This window comes from Lipotes vexillifer, unplaced genomic scaffold (assembly GCF_000442215.2).
Source record: "Lipotes vexillifer unplaced genomic scaffold, Lipotes_vexillifer_v1.1 scaffold920, whole genome shotgun sequence".
NCBI classification, from domain to species: domain Eukaryota; kingdom Metazoa; phylum Chordata; class Mammalia; order Artiodactyla; family Lipotidae; genus Lipotes; species Lipotes vexillifer.
Genome location: NW_006783413.1, coordinates 1923046 through 1939130, shown reverse-complemented (window position 1 = coordinate 1939130; position 16085 = coordinate 1923046). Strand labels below are relative to the sequence as shown.

The following is a 16085-nucleotide window of genomic DNA, read 5'->3' as shown; positions in this document are numbered from 1 at the left end:
TTCCATGCAGAATAAAGAGCCTCTCTTATAATTTGTGCTTTTTCAATTCCATGCCATCATAAATCCACCACTCATGTGTGTATGTCTGGTGGAAAAACACACCACAGATTTACACAAAAGCCTCTTGAGTTCTTTTCAGCTGGGACAGGAGATGTTGGCAGACAGAGGCTGATCTCTGTGTATCCAAGAGGAGTCAAGCCAGTCTGAGTATATCTAACAGGTCAAGCTCTGAAATGAGGAAGCAATAAGCCAGTGAAATGGTACTATCACCGAAACATGATTGATCAATTGAATTCTATCAGAGACAGTGGACAGTGAGATTAACTCAGGCCTGATAGGTTCAATGACTTAAAGCATGATGTTCATTTCAGCTTCATTTCACCAGTCTTTGCTTGTGAAATTGGTCAATCAATAGAGGTTGAAGATCATATATATATATATATATATATATATATATATTGGGGACCATCTTATGGGGAATATAATCTTGGTAGTTGGCTCCTGGCTGGGGCTGCCTGCCTTGGGTAATGGAGACAGAACAGGGACTCCATCAGCCCCATCAAAATGGCCTGATATCTTCTCCAAATGAAAAGTATTTTTGGATCTCTGATGATTTATCTTTTTTTCCTCCCTCTCACTTTGATCTATGACAAAACCCATACCCATCTTGGAGAAATATAGTGATTTCTCCCGAAAACATTTGTGCAATGATCAGATAGATACACTTCAAAATATGAACCTTCTTTGTAGTTATATTGTCCTCAGAAAAAAATAAAGACAGTAATTTAAAAACTCAAATGGGGGTAATGCAAAGAGATCAGAGTAAATATGATTTTAAACCCTTTTATTTATTTATTTCTGCACAGTGGGGGATGGGGAGAGACTGCTGTGTGCATGAAAGCCGAAAAGGGGATGCATGCCTGAGAAGTCCTTCTAGGTATAATTAAAACTAAGCCTTTAGCATTCTTTGATCTCATTTCAAAGCACAATTCACAGAAACAAATCACCCTTTTGCTCTTAGTAATATTTCATTTGCTTTGGAATATTTTCACTATGGTGGTTAACATCCTTCCTAATTAGTGTGCATATCTCTCTGTAAGGTGGAGTGATTAGGTACTACTGTACGAGGTAATGGACTTGGACAGTATGGATTAGAGAGAACAGACTTGTCCTGTGGAAATGCATAAGGTATTACTTCCTTCCTGCCTGTTCTTTGAGGTCATCTTGATTCATTTAAGCACAAAGAAATCCTGTCTCTTCATACCAACACCATGGGAGCTTCAATACTGTATTTGTACTGTTTGTACATCAGAGTATATATTAGGCTCTGGATAATAGATAATAGTACCAGGCCGCTAAATGGGGAGAAAAGAGCCTTGTACACTTTACTCCCTCCCCTTCCCCCAGTTTCTGCCCTCTAAACCTACTGACTTATAGCCATTCCCTGGTGCATCAGGCTTTTTTGTGCCTCCAGACCTTTGCATGTGCTGTGCCCTCTGGTTGGAATGTACTTTTTGCCTGCCCCTTTCTTTGGCTAACTCCTTCCTACTCATCCCTAAGACCTGGGCTTCATCTTTTCCAGGGGGCTTTTCTGGATCACCCCTGCTCCCAGTCTGGATTAAGTGGAGTGGTTTAGTGTAGGGGTGGGAGCAGTCTCTGGAGCCAGGCTGCTTTGGTTTGGATCCCAGCTTGTCCATCTCTTAGCTGTGTGACCTTGGGCAAGGTGCTCCCTGTGCTCCCTGTGCTTCCCTGTGCCTCAGTTTCCTCATCTGTAAAATGGGAGGGGGCAATAACAGACTCGACATCACTGGATTGTTGTGAGGATTAAACAGATAAGTTGCTTAAAATAGTGCCTGGCACAGAGTAAGCTCTGTATAAGTAGTGGCTACTACCGTTTTGTTCCCACGGCTGCCTCTGCTACTCAGGTTTGCTTCTGCCTTTGGCTCTCGGGGCAGCTTACCATACTGCGTTGGAACTTTTCACTTGTCTGTGTCCCCCACTTGAAGACAGGGGTTAGAACTTACCTCTCTAGCTCAGGTGCCAAGTACAGGGCCAAACACTCAGCAGGAGTTTGGTGCATGCTGCTCAGGAATGAATGGATCCATGAGGCTTGGAACAGGAATCAGGGGCCTCATGTGTTCCTAGGCTCAGCTCACCTTGGACCTGCCTTCTGGCCCCAAACAAATCCCTTTGCCGTTTCTGAGTGTAGAATCATCAGTCCTTTGGGGTCTTTCCCTCACTGACAGCCTATGACTCATTGGGTAACACACGGCACAATCAGATTCACTCTGGTCGAACCTGAACGTATTTGGCAATTTTACAATTCTGCGTTTTCCTTCCCGAGAAGAAAGATTGAGTGAAACTAATGGCTGAATAATGGTCGTTCCAATGGAATTTTCCTCCATGCCGTTCTGATTTTTCTCAGCGTGCTGCCCCGGTTTAGGATGGCATTTATAAAATCACCTGGAACATCGAGTTTGGTTCTGGGCTGCCGTGGGACCTTTCCAGCCCTGCCACCCTGATCCCCAGCACAGGGCCTGGCTCACATAGATGCTCTAGAAATGTTGCTGACTGAAGTTAGTTGTCTGGGCCTGGAATCCTATCCCCTTATCCCAGCACCTTGTCCCTTCCCCTTATCTGAGGTCTGGCTCTGATGTTTCCTCCTGCAGGACCCACCTCTGTGTTGTTAGTCATCTCTGAGTTACCCTAATCATTCAAAACACCATGCAGAGAAGAGAAGCTCTGTGAATTATTTTGTGTAGAAGAATTAATGGCATTTTGTTGTTGTTGTTGGACTCTGAGCACTCTGAGACTTGCTGTGTTTTCCTTTTGGTGTGTGACACCAGGAAGCTTAGTGCTCAATTGAATTTTGGTAGTTTATCATCCTCTTGTTTAAAATTTTGTGAATTGCCTCAGCTCTTTCTTAGAACGTAGAACATAAACTCTTAGTTGCTTCACTCTTTCTCCTCCGGGATCACTGATATAATGGAGGTCACTTCCAAAGGTTTTCTCCGGAGTTCTCTGATGATGCCAGACACTATCCTATTACTGAGTTCCCCTGAGCCATTTGGACCTGCAACCCCTCAAGTCTTCCCAGGTCACTCATTCAGTCTACAAACATTGATTAGCATCTCCCTTGCCTGAGGTGAGCCAGACATGGGCTTTGTCCTCAGAGAGCTTATACTCTTAGCAGGGAAGGGAGGAAATACAGGCATGCCTTGGAGAAATTTTGGATTTGGTTCCACACCACCCCAGTAAATCAACTATCGCAATAAATGGAGTCATGCACATTTTTTGGCTTCCCAGTGCATATAAAAGTTATGTTTACCCTATACTGTAGTCTATTAATTCTGCAATAGCATTATTTCTAAAAATGATGTATGTACCTTAATTAAAAAATACTTTATTGCTAAAAATGCTCACCGTCATCTAAGCCTTCAGTGAGTCATAATCTTTTTGCTGGTAGAGGGTTTGAACTATCATGAGAATGACCAAAATGTGACACAGAGACACGAAATGAACAAATGCTGTTGGAAAATGGCACCAATAGACTTGCTGATGCAGGGTTGCCACAAACCTTCAATTTGTAAAAAATGCAATTATCTGCAAAGCTCAATAAAACGAGGTATGACTGGGATAATCCTAGAAACAGCTCAGGTTTATTGAGTACTAACTATGTGCCAGGTACTATGCTAAGCATTTTACATATATCCTCATTCAATTCTTTCATTGATCCCATGTATCATTATGTATTGTTCTATTTTATGGATGAGAAAACTGAGGATTAGAGGTTAAAAGTTTCTCAAATATCATAGGCTTGTAAGAGACAGAGTGAGGATTTGAACCTCCCTAGTATGCTGTATCACATCCATCACGGTGCTCAGCTTGACTTTTAAGACGTGTTAAAAGGTGTGCAAGTGCTCTACCATGTGACCTTGAACAAGTTACTTATTATCTCTCCCACTTTCCTCAGCAATAAAATGGGGATTCTAAGGGGATGGACCTCACAGGGTGGGTTGTGAGGAGTGAAATCCAGGATAATAGTGGTGGCCCATGCAACTTGCTGAGGAGACCTAGAAGATAGGGTGATTAATTGAGCCTTGTGCTTCAGAGAGGCTGAGACTTTGATGGGCAGGGGTAAAAGATGAGTCAGCAGAGGGAATGGAAAGAACAGTGGTGTCAGGGAGTGGCATCAGGGACACTTAGGGAATGAGGAGTAGCTTACTGGGATGGTGTTGGGGGGTGGCTAGAGGGGTGACCTTGACTGGAGGGGCAGGTCATGGAGGCCTGGGAGGCTTGGGCTTTGTCATGGGACAGCCTTGGAAGGGTTTTCCTGATGTAAATGATGATGACAATAGCTTACGGTGTTTGGACACTAACTTTGTGCTAAGTGTGTCACAGGAATTACCTCATTTAGTCCTTATAAAAGCCCTGGAGATGGTCCTGCTTACCACTGTTCCCAGTGTACAGGTGAGGAAACAGAGGGCTTTAGTCTTAGTAGCTGACCTGAGGAGTAAAGGGAAGTGGAGAGAGCACTGGATCTGCAGACAAGAGACTGAGGTCCAAGTCCCACCTGAGTGATCTCAGTTACTCATCCTCTCTGAGCCTCAGTTTTCTCATCTGTAAAATGGGGTAAGAATACACATCTCACCCAGATGTTCTGAGGATCAATGAAATTTAAGGATGTGAAAATAACTTGGCTCAGCCCTGGCACGGAGCAGTGTTCTATCCAGTGGGAGACTGTGGGGCTTGGAGAGCCTGTGTTCCCCATCATCTCTGTCACTACCCCTATATTCTTAGCTAGGGACAGATCATGCTCTCTCACTTTCAGTGGTATGCAGGGCATTTTGCTGATGTAGCCCCAGAACAAGTACCCTGTCTACCCTCACTGCCCCCCTGCCCCGCTTTTGTAACCCATAGTCATGCCTATCACCTCCTATGGAGAAAATTCTGGAGCCACTACTGCCCTCAGCAAGCTTCCATTGCATCAGAAACAATTTCTTAAAGCTGCAAGTTAGCATGGTCTCAATTTGGTTGGTCTCCGCTTTATGGATTGCTTTAAGAATTAGCCGTGGCAGCCGTCTGAGAAGACCAACCCCAAGCTCCCTGGACTCACCTGACCCTTGCTGGAAATGCCCCAGGTCACACCAGTTCAATGTTCCCAACCTCCCTGGCTCTAGACTCCTGTGGCAGATGACCCACCAAGACCTGGCTCTGTCCCTGTCTTCACTGGGGGAGGCAGGGCTGTGAGCATGGTGGGTGCCAGAGTCCAGAAGCAGCAAACTGTCTGGAAGTCAGCCTCCTTGGAACACTGCCAGCCAGACTGGGAGAAGACCTCAGAGCCTGGGGTAAGGGTGGGGCACGGGAGTTATTTTCACAATTTCAAAAAGATTAAGGGTGAATGCAGCCCAGTGAAGAAAAAAAGATTTCTCCTGTCTCTGACTTTCTCCTAGAAGCCCCCTCCAAGGACACCCTCTCCTCACATGTCCATTCTTAAAGTAAGTATTAGCAAAGAGAATGGGATCTCCTGGGTAGGTTTGGCCATCATTTAGGGGTAGAATGAATATTGGGGGGTGTCCCCTACAAAGACTGCACAAACAACCAAAATGGAAAAATAGGTTAATGCTCATTTAATACTATTTAGTAGACAAAATCTTGGTGGCTTTTGGAAGAGAAAATGGTTAGAAAAAACTGACTCAGCCTCCTTAGTTTATTGATGGGGCATGTGAGGCCCAGAGAGGGAGAGGAATCTGTCTGGACTCACACAGCAAGTAAGGGCAGAGCTGGGGCTAGAACCCAGGTCTGCTGGCTCCCAACCCTTTTCCCACTGGGCCCTGCCACTGCCCTGCCATGCTGAGGAGCAACTGTGAGGATAAAGGAGGCTGTGTCAGGGCTCTGGCTTGGGCTGGGCTCTGCAGGGAAATGGGACTCTGAGAAAGGCCAGAGACTGACCCAGTAGCTCCAGCCTCCTTTCCTGGGCTCTGGAGCCGCCAGCTGGGGCTGCATCCCAAAGGCCATGATGCCAGAAGGAATTATGGAGATTCCTGTTTGTTTTTATTTTCTTTCTTCCCAGGGAGCATCTGCAGACATAAAGTACATGATGATTTTTAAAGAAACAAACCAGAACCCTCCAAGAAAAATGCAAAACCCCTGAATCTGCTGTGCTCTGAAGAAAACGCAATGGGTTTATGATCTTTTAAGACACACAGGAGACAGCTTTCTCTTGACAGATGGGAATCTGAGGCTATTTTGCTTCCTCCCTCTTTGCGTGACCAGACCCGATTGTGTAAAGCTTTTAGCTTCAAAGCCAGGTTGTGAATAACATTGGTTTAACCTGAAATTTAAAGCCAGCATTTCTCTGCTCCCCGAGATGGAGCTTCCTGCCCCTTGCTCCCCTGAAGCTAGCTTCCAGAATGTTAATTCTACGAGCCATGGTTGACTAAGCCCAGCACTGGGTCTATTACATATTATTTGATTTGGAGTAGAAAAAAAGATTTAAAGATACCATGCCCCCTGTATACCTTTGTACTTTTGCCCATGTCTGTCCATATATTTAAGCATACCATTCACATTGTGAGTTCAGATTTTTCTCCCTGGAATACAATGGGTCCGAGTGCTTCTGGAGCCTGTCTCCAAGATCACATTCTCCATTGAAGTGAGGCAGCACCTTTGTGGATGAGAAACGCTATGGAAGCGTCCATTGGAGGCCTGGAGGTTCAGACCTGTCCTTGTGCAGGGTGTGATTTTCTGGTGTTCACTTTTGTAGCTGTCTCTTTGCATGTAATGTTTCACTCATGCTCACCCACTGTCTGCGGTACCTAGAGATGGGTCAGCCATGTCCCTGGCCTTTGAGAACCATGAGCCTTTTTGTCAGAATATTTGTCTTGGTTGACACTTGCACCTTTACTGGTCTGATTATTTTTCAGTTAACATTTGCCTCTTCCACTGGATGTAACTCCATGAGGACAGGGCTGGGCCAGCTTTTGCGCATCACTCTATGCCCAGCGTTAGCCCAGCACCTGCTCTCTAAGGTTGGTTGAGAGAAGAACAAACAAACAAATGAATGAATGGGTCACATGGAGGGACTGTGACATTTACAGGCCAGACCTGCGGAGTGAAGGTGGTATTACTAATTTGTTTATTCCACAGATGTTCTCTGTGGAGGAGACAGAGATGAATTAATTGTGGTGTTTCTCCCCAAGGGAGCTAATAGTGCTATGTGAGAGTGAAGGGCCCAGGGGCTTGACTCCTAAGATGAGGGAGAAAGTGGTCAGGTGGAGCAGTGACTGAGGCATGAAGGAAGACACCCTGGAGGAGGTGGCATGTGTGCACATGATTAGTGTTTGTCCTGGCAACAGGGCCCACGCCAATGAGGAGTGATTTACCTTCCATATGGGCTCTGTGGATCACCTGTGGCTGACAGGCGGACTCCGGGCATCACCTCTAAATGTGCACAAATGTAAAATTCATCTTGCCAGTTCCTAGTCTTTCCAGACCTTGGGAGCAGGGCTTAGAAAGCACAGCCTGATCTACAGGAACTAGCAGTTCAGGCCCTGGGACTGAGAAATGTGGAGGGCGATTGCCTCCCCAGCCCCCTTCCATGGCCCCCCCTCCCCCCAGCGAGGCTCAGATGACCTCCGTGGCTATCGTGGCCTCTGCGGCTGCCTGACAGGACCCCCGCCTGCCTCTCCAGAGCCTCCTGGGGTCTCTTCCTCCCACTCCCTCTGTCCCTTTCATCTCCTCTGCCTGGCACACCCCCTCCATCCCATCCCCCACTTTGCCCTGCTGACATCTTGTCCTCTGCTCTCAGTTCGAGCATGCCTCCGCTTTGGGCGACTTCCTTGACTCCTCCCCGTGAGGTCATTACACATGGCCATTTGAATATATTTCTAGGCACTTTTCCTACTTATCACAGTTTGTAATCATATCTGTTTGTGTGAGCACTTGACTAAAGTGGGCTGCCCTTTCTAGTTTGCAAAGTGGGGCCTGTCTTGGTCATCGGTGTATCCTCTGTCTTGTGTTTGGTTTTTTAAAAATATTACCTGGTGCAGAGTAAACTCTTTATCAATATCTGTTAAATGAATGAATAAATGATCGTATATTTAGGAGTGCCCCAGGCCTTCTTAAGGAAATGACAGACTTTCTGTGCAAAGTGGCAGGTAGACTTCACCTCCTTCCCAAGGAGAGAAAGCAGGTGCAGGTGCTGGCAGGCGGGAGCAGTCAGAGGGGTCAGGATTGGGCCGAATACCTGGAGAGGTGCCTCTTCCCAGCTTACAGTCCTCAATTCCGAGTCTCTGGGTCACCAAGACAGCCTGGACACTCTCCTGGGCTCCGCCCATGGTGCTGTGGCTGACTGTCGGAAGGCCAGAGTGGGATGCGGTGAGCCTTCCTTCTGGGAGACTCAGAGCAGGCCCCAGCGCGGCTGCCTGTGCTGAAGAATGTGCGGTGTCTTGGGGGAGCGCTGGTCCTCCAAGGACCCCCAGTGCATGCACTTGAGTCAGCATGTGCCCTGAGCCTTAACTCTGTGCCAGGGTCTCCCTGGTGACCGGACAGTGACCTTGCCCACAGGAGCCCTCAGCGAAGCCATCTCCTCAGAGCTTCCTCAGTGGAGGTACAGCTCTGCCTTTCCAGAGCTCTGAGCTGTGCGCAGAGCCCAGCCTGTGAAGCCCATGGGAGGGGACATCAGCGGGAGGACCGGCTGGCTGCCAGGGAGAGGCCTCCTCCAGGGGAAGAGATGTGGAGTGTCTGAGGGGACAGCCTGAGTGGGAGGGAAGAGGTGGGCACTGCCCAAGGGGGCTCAGCAGAAGGGAGAAGGGAGAAGCCTTGGCAGGAGACGTCAGGAGCTGGCAGGTAGGAAGGAGCCTTTAATAGGGTCTGGCTGGCAGGATGGGGGCTGGGGACTATAAGTGAAGTTGGTGACCAGGGAAAAGTCTCCTAAAGTGGACGTGGTCTCTCTGACAGGGAGAGACTCAGTGGGAGCACTGGGGACCCAGGCCAAGGTCAAGCTTTGGCAGGAGTGACTGGGGCCAGGATGATTGGCCAGAGCAATAGCCGAGGAGGAGCGAGCTGAGCCTCCTTCCCGTGTGTGTGTGTGTGTGTGTGTGTGTGTGTGTGTGTGTAGTTGTGCACGCATGGGCTACTTGGTGGATGCCAGCCAATGGGAGAACACTGCTGGGCAGACACAGGCTGGGCCGTGAGCTTCCACATCCTGCTAGTCTTGGTGCCCTTGTGGGAATGATCCCCATGGATATAGGCCATGACAAAAGAGGGATCTCTGAGGATGATGTCCTGTGGGCAGGAGCAGGGACCTGTCTCGTGGAAGGCCAGTGTCACAGGCTTCCAGAGGAGGGCCTCAGGCTTTAGACCGGGGGACATCAATCAGAGAGACCTGCTCCCTCCTTGGCCCACACATTGGGGTGTCTGGTCATTCAGTCTACAGCCAAGCTTAGGTATCCTCTTGGGTCAAAATTGATCTGGGATCCATTTTCTCAGGGGCATCCCAAGCCACTTCTAAAAGGCCCTTCCTGTCGAGGATGCTGGGGTGCTCTGAGCTGTCAGCCGCCACGGGGGACTCTGAAAGGCGAGCACTCATGTGAATACCCAAAGCTGGTGTCTTTGTTCAAATGTCAGAGCCTGTATTGCAGTTGCCCTGGGTAGGACAGTTGGGGAAGCACCAACCTGGGGCAGTGTCTCAGGGACACAATATCCCACTGCTTCAAGCTCCTTGGTTCAGCTTCTTTCCTCACATGGGTGGGGTTTTGACATGATGGATGAAGCCTGGGGTGGCAGTGGACTGGTGGGGTGGGGGGTGGGAGGGGGATTGGGCAAGGCCTTGGGTAAGGGCACCTGCCCGGGAGAGATCGGACCCACGCTGGTTTCCCACGGGGGCTTCCCAATGGCAAAGGCAGGCCTCAGCTCCGGGCCTGGCTTCCAGCAGTGTCTCTGGGCAGCCCTGCACGAGCAACTCGGTCCCAGAGGGCCCTGGGGAATGATGGCCTTGCAGGCCATTTCCTCACTGGACTCTTTCATCCTCCTTTTCTCTCATTTTGAATGGTTCAAGCCCAAAGCTCATGAAAGATATTTCAACCATTTAATTTTTAATTGATGATTCGTAGTATTTTCTTTGAAATGTAGGCATCATCACAGTGAAGAGCTAACAATACAGAACCCATAGAGAACTTAATCCTGTGCTTTCTTAGTAATTTACATTTTGTTGAATAGGCAATACATTTAAAGTTCTATAAGGAAACAAAAGAAAACAAGCATGCTTTGAAAAGTCTCCCTCCCCTTTGCCTCCATCCATTTAGCTCCTACCTCCCTGAATGGGTAACCACTCTAAATGTTTCTCGTGCTGCCTTCCAGAGCCATATATGTGTGTGTGTGTGTGTGTGTGTGTGTATACACACACACACACACACACACACACAATGTGTGTAGAGTCTTATTTTCTTCCTTTTTTACACAAAACGTTGTATATTTTTTTTTGATAAATTTATTTTATTATTTTTGGCTGCGTTGGGTCTACATTGCTGTGTGCGGGCTACTCTTCGTTGCGGTGCATGGCCTTCTCATTGCCATGGCTTCTCTTGTTGCGGAGCACGGGCTCTAGGGCGCACGGGCTTCAGTAGTTGCAGCACACGGGCTCAGTAGTTGTGGCTCACAGACTCTAGAGCACAGGCTCAGTAGTTGTGGCACATGAGCTTGGTTGCTCTGCGGCATGTGGGATCTTCCGGCACCAGGGCTCAAACCCATGTCCCCTGCATTGGCAGGCGGATTCTTAACCACTGCACCACCAGGGAAGCCTAAAACGTTGTATATTATACATGCTGTGTTGCATCTTGTTTATTTATTTTTCATTTAACGATGCATCTTGAAGATCTTTCCATATCAATTCACAGATGGAATCCTCTTTCCTTTTTGTTGCCATACAGAATTCTACTGTGTGAGCATACCATAACTTATTTAATCAGCTCCTACAAATAAACTCTTGGGTTGTTTCCAGTCTTTTGCTACTAGAACCTTGCATATATATTACTTCCCATATGTGTAAGTCTGACTGTAAAAGAATTTCCCAGAGGTACAACTGCTCTGTCAAAGGGAACTTGCATTTGTGATCTTGATAGATTTTATCAAATTGTCCATCACAGGTGTGTGACAGGTAGACTCCCATCAGAATTGTGTGAGAGCATCTGTTTCCTTACAGCCTTCTTAACACAGTGTTTTGTTGGCTGGTCACATGATGTGTTGGCAGTTGTCCTGGGGAAGGGCGTCAGCTCTGGAACAAAACTATACCTCCAAGGGGATCTTCAGAGCAGGAGAGGCGGTGGCATCTGATGGTTAAGCCTCTGAGTCAACCCAAGCTCCAGTCCTCAGGCAAATCAATTAATCTCTCTAGGCCTCAATTTTCTTATCTGCAAAATGGGGGAAATAATGCCATCTACATAGGGTTCATTGTGAGGATTAGATACAATGACGCATGCTTCATGCAGGGCCCGGCCTGTGCCCGTGGGATGCTGGCTCTGGCCTAACCAGCAGGGCAACCTTGGCCAAAGACCCCCGCGTCTGAGCCCCTGTCTGTTTCCTCTCTCATCAGGGGAGGAGCTGGGCTCGTGGGTCTCTCAGGCCCTCTTCCCAGTCCAGGGTCTGACATGTCTTCCCCAGCAGCTTGCGTGACCTGCACTCACCCCTCCTCTCTCATGCTCATCAAAGGTATTCAGGAGTCTCCTGTGCCGAACGGTCACTCACTGACGGGCAGAGATTTCCTCCGGAAGCAGATGCGGGGAGACCTGTTCACGCAGCAGCAGCTGGAGGTGCTGGACCGCGTGTTTGAGAGGCAGCACTACTCGGACATCTTCACCACCGCAGAGCCCATCAAGCCCGAGCAGGTATGCCCCCGACTCGCTGCCTCCACACCTGCCACCCGCATGCAGGCCTGGGTGACCCACCCGAAGGCATTCAGTGGGGAGTGGGTGAGAGTGCCAGCTTCTACTCAGAGCCGGGCTTCTCGTTCTCCGCCAAACCTGGCCAGTGGCAGCATCCCACGAGGTCTGGAGCGTGTGTCTGGGGCTTCTTCAATTGCTTGCCCTGGTGCCTCCTCTCTCTGGCCGGCGGGGGGTTGTGCCGTGTCTGGCTGCTCTGCCACTGCTATGGGGTGGTGTCTTTTCCCAGGGCTCTTTGCACAGGGTGGTGTAATGATCTTCTGGGCCACTTGAGGTGGTCTTGGGTCATCATCCTGTCAGTCAGGGTGCAGGTGGAAATATGTAAGCACCGTCTGGCCATAAACCAGGTTATGATGACACTGGCGTGTCCCCTACTGTCAGCCTTCTCGTCACGTTGTCCTGTCATGCTTTTAGAACTGAATCCAAGAGTCTGGAAATAAGGAAGTGTCTCATTGGACAAACTCGCAGCTGGGTCATTTGCAAGAGAGGGAAGGAAGCAGGATGATCCCTTGCTGAGCAGCTCCCTGCTCTAACCTGGGCCGAGAAGCAGTCACTGCCTGTGGCTGCAGAGATGACATCAGAAAGGCTCTGCCCAGTGAGAGGCTCCTGGGGCCTGGATAAGGTCCCCCCAGTACCAGATTCGATTCGGGAGACTGTTTCCTGGTGCCCCGTCTGTGACAGGCTTTGGGCTGTACACCTCACAGGCACGGGCGGCTGCCGAGAGCTCCCACCTCGTGGGTGCGTCACAGAGGCCTGTGAGTAGTAACTTCCCCCAGCACTTGCTGGCTGGTCCTGGTGGGGAGGACTGGCCTGCTGAGCTTCCTCTACAGGCTGATTAGAGGATATGCTTCTGAAGTTTTCCCGAAGAGCCACTCAGAACAGTATAGGCTGCAGCACAGGCTCCTGTGGAGAGAATAGGTACTGGAGGGGACCTTGGATGGGGAGGAGTGAGCAAGGCCTCGGACCACCATCCTACGATAGTCTGGCTGTCTCTGTGCCGTTCCTATGAGGGCTCTCACAGACCATCTAGCTACTTTGTTTTCAGATGGGGAAACTGAGGCCCAGAGAAGCAAAGAGACTTGTCTAAGGCCACCCAGCAAGTCATGTATTCACTTAACAAACACTGATGAGTGTTTATTATGTGCAAGGCACGGAGCCAGTCACTAGGTACATGAGTGAACAAGACAGGCTTGGACCTGCCCTCAGGGAGCCTACAGACGTTTAAAAGAATCTCAATAAAGAAGGATTTACTCAAAGGGTCACGGATTACAGGTGTGCTAGGCGCTGAGGAGGGGATGTCTGAGGTGCTCTAAAGGCATAAAGCAGATGGTGAGCCAGCCTGGAGGCCACAATGGCTTACGCTGAGCCCCGAAGGGATGTGGTGGGGAGAACATGCCTGGCAGAGGGAATAGCGAGTGCAAAGATCCTGAGGTCAGGGGGAGTGTGGCAGGAGTGAGGAATGGAAAGAAAGTGTGACTGGGCTTCAGGGAATGGGCTGGGGAGGGTGGGAGGAGATTTTGGGGAGCTGGGCCTGGTCTCGTAGACTGTGCTCAGGATTTCAGTCTTTCTCCTGCAAGTCGAGTGACACCTCCTCTGGGAATGACATAGTCATATGTGCTGGTAAGAGCTGATCTCACACGCTCTAGTTCCTGGGCTTCAGGGAGTCTGTTTCCATCACAGGCAGCCTCTCCCACTCAGAGCCCTTCGGAGAGATGGCCGAAGCCACATTCCATCTGACCCAGGAGGAGAAAGAAAAGAAACTCAACCCGGAACCTTCCTTGGATGAGGCCTACATTTCCCTCCAGAATCTGGGAGAAAAGTTACCTGCAAACCTTTGACAATATTACAGAATTTTAGAGCCAGCAGGGACTAAAGAAGCAAGCTATCAACCCCCTCATTTTCTAGAGGTCCAGAGAAAGGATAGGGTTTGTCTGAGGTCACCCAGCAAGCGAGGGCCATACCTCTGCACAAAACCTCTGGCATTTCTATTAAGCCCTTATTTACTTAATTCAGACGTTAGGTGTTAGGGATTGTGTTTCCCTGTGTTTCATGTGATTCTCATGGAAACTCAGAGTCTAATCAGAGTTCAACCAGCGTGGAATGCCCTGGAAGCCTGGGCAGACTATAGGGCTTCGTATGTGACAGGAGTCCATCCAGGTATCCATTTACTCACTTGCTCAGACGCTCAGATGCTCATTTATCCAGCGTATTTCTTACATGCTGGCTGTGAGCCTGGCACAGTGCCGGCATCCAGGGCAGGGAGGGCGGGATGAATCAGGCATCCGCTCAGCCTCCAGCCACACAGGTGCAGTGTGACATGGATTCAGAACCTGCAACGTGAGGGAGAAGGTGCTATGGACCCTGATGAATGGAGACGTTCCCTCTGCTGGGAGCACAGGGAGAAGTCATGGAGGAGGCGACATTAGGGGACAGGTCATTAGGCCCATGTAGAGATGGGCCTCAGGGGAGGAGACCTGAATCACAAACTCTGTTTCTAGCAGTCTGGCCATGCAGTGTCCTTCAGAATGACGCGGACACGCCGAGGGCCTGTCTGACCGTGTGGGTTCTGAGGTAGGGCCTGCCAATAGGATAATGACTGACTCAGTGCTTTCTGGTTAATCAGCTTCACCTCCCTGTAATGGGATGTAATGAGGAGAGATGGGAGGTGAGGCCACGGGGCTGCCGGGCACACATGCAGGCACTGGACTATGAATGACATACCCTTGCTCCCCACTCCCAGTCACTTTGGACGAATGTCGGCTGAGCAAGGGGCCACAGGCTGGTAAGGGAAGCGTCAAGGGTACGGGTTCCTTGAGCCCCTCATGCCCACTGGCGGCCTTGCCTTGTGAGCCCAGAGTGCGTGGCGGCGGTGCCAGGAAGGGGCCCAGAGCTCTGTCTGCTGATACTGACCTCTCTTCCATTTGTGAACATCTGGTCTCCAAGGTCTAGTGGCAGTTTGTGGGGAAGAAAGATCGTGTGCCTGCCTTGGAGGTGGGGGAGTTTGACTTGAGACCGGCTTCTGCCCGGCGGGGCAAGTCACTTTTTCTCTGGACCTCCGTTGCCGTATCTGGGACAGTAGTAATTGTGGTGGTGACAACAGCAGCACAGCAATAGCCTGACAATAGCGGCAGTGCTCCTCCTCACCTATGTGTGATCCTCTGCAGTTTTCTAAGGTCTTTCACATCCATCCTCTCATCGGACTCTCCATGTAAATGCCTGCTATACAGGTTAAGCAAGATTTGTGAGCTCCATTTTACAGATTGGAACATTTTTTTCCATACTGTTTACCCCATTTTCAGGCCCAAAGGGGACTCGTCGAGGATGCAGAGCTAGAATCTGACCTCAAGGTCTTTTGTCCATCTTGTGCAAGATGGTTACGTGGGCCTCCATGTCCCCAAACAATTCTAGGGGCCAGTTTTCTGACTGGCTGGTTTTCAGAACTGGCCTTTTGCAGCCAGAGTCCGCTGGCCATTGTAGAACCCTCAGATTCTTGCCATAGAGCTTGGGTGGTCAAGTCCTCCTTAATCACCCACCCCTAATTGCCCAAGGGAAGAACATTCCTCTTCAGGGCCAGGCTGGAGTCCCGCCTGTCACTTCCATGAGCTCAGAGCCCACCCTCACCTGGCTGCTTTTCCTGCCAAGATCTGACCCGGGCTTCTCCCTTTTTAAAATAAATTTATTTATTTATTGGCTACGTTGGGTCTTCATTGCTGTGCTCAGGCTTTTTTGAGTTGCGGCGAGGAGGGGCTACTCTTCGTTGCTGTGTGCGGGCTTCTTACTGCGGTGGTTTCTCTTGTTGCGGAGCATGGGCTCTAGGCTCATGGGCTTCAGTAGTTGTGACATGCAGGCTCAGTAGTTGTGGCTCGCAGGCTCTAGAGCGCAGGCTCAGTAGTTGTGGCGCATGGGCTTAGTTGCTCTGCGGCATGTGGGATCTTCCCAGACCAGGGCTTGAACCCGTGTCCCCTGCATTGGCAGGTGGATTCTTAACCACTGCACCACCAGGGAAGTCCCAGGCTTCTCCCTTTTATGTGGGAACTTAGTAAACCCTTGTCCCTGGGTGGAAGGGGTTAATATATACACACCCCTGGGGCAATGAAACACTTCCTTTTCAAAATGGTTATTGAAAAAGCAATTCTGTTTTCCCTA

The 16085-nt window shown here is 49.5% G+C and overlaps 1 protein-coding gene across 8 annotated transcripts in view; it reads left to right on the top strand.

Annotated features, from left to right (window-relative positions):
* The window catches only part of PAX5 (paired box 5), a 188732-nt gene that overhangs the window by 53401 nt on the left and 119246 nt on the right, over positions 1 to 16085 (top strand). For all 8 annotated transcript variants that reach the window (XM_007456001.1, XM_007456000.1, XM_007455998.1 and 5 more), the window contains one exon: positions 11710 to 11885. In XM_007456001.1, the coding sequence (XP_007456063.1) occupies positions 11710 to 11885 (176 nt within the window). The remainder of the gene's footprint in view (positions 1 to 11709; positions 11886 to 16085) is intronic.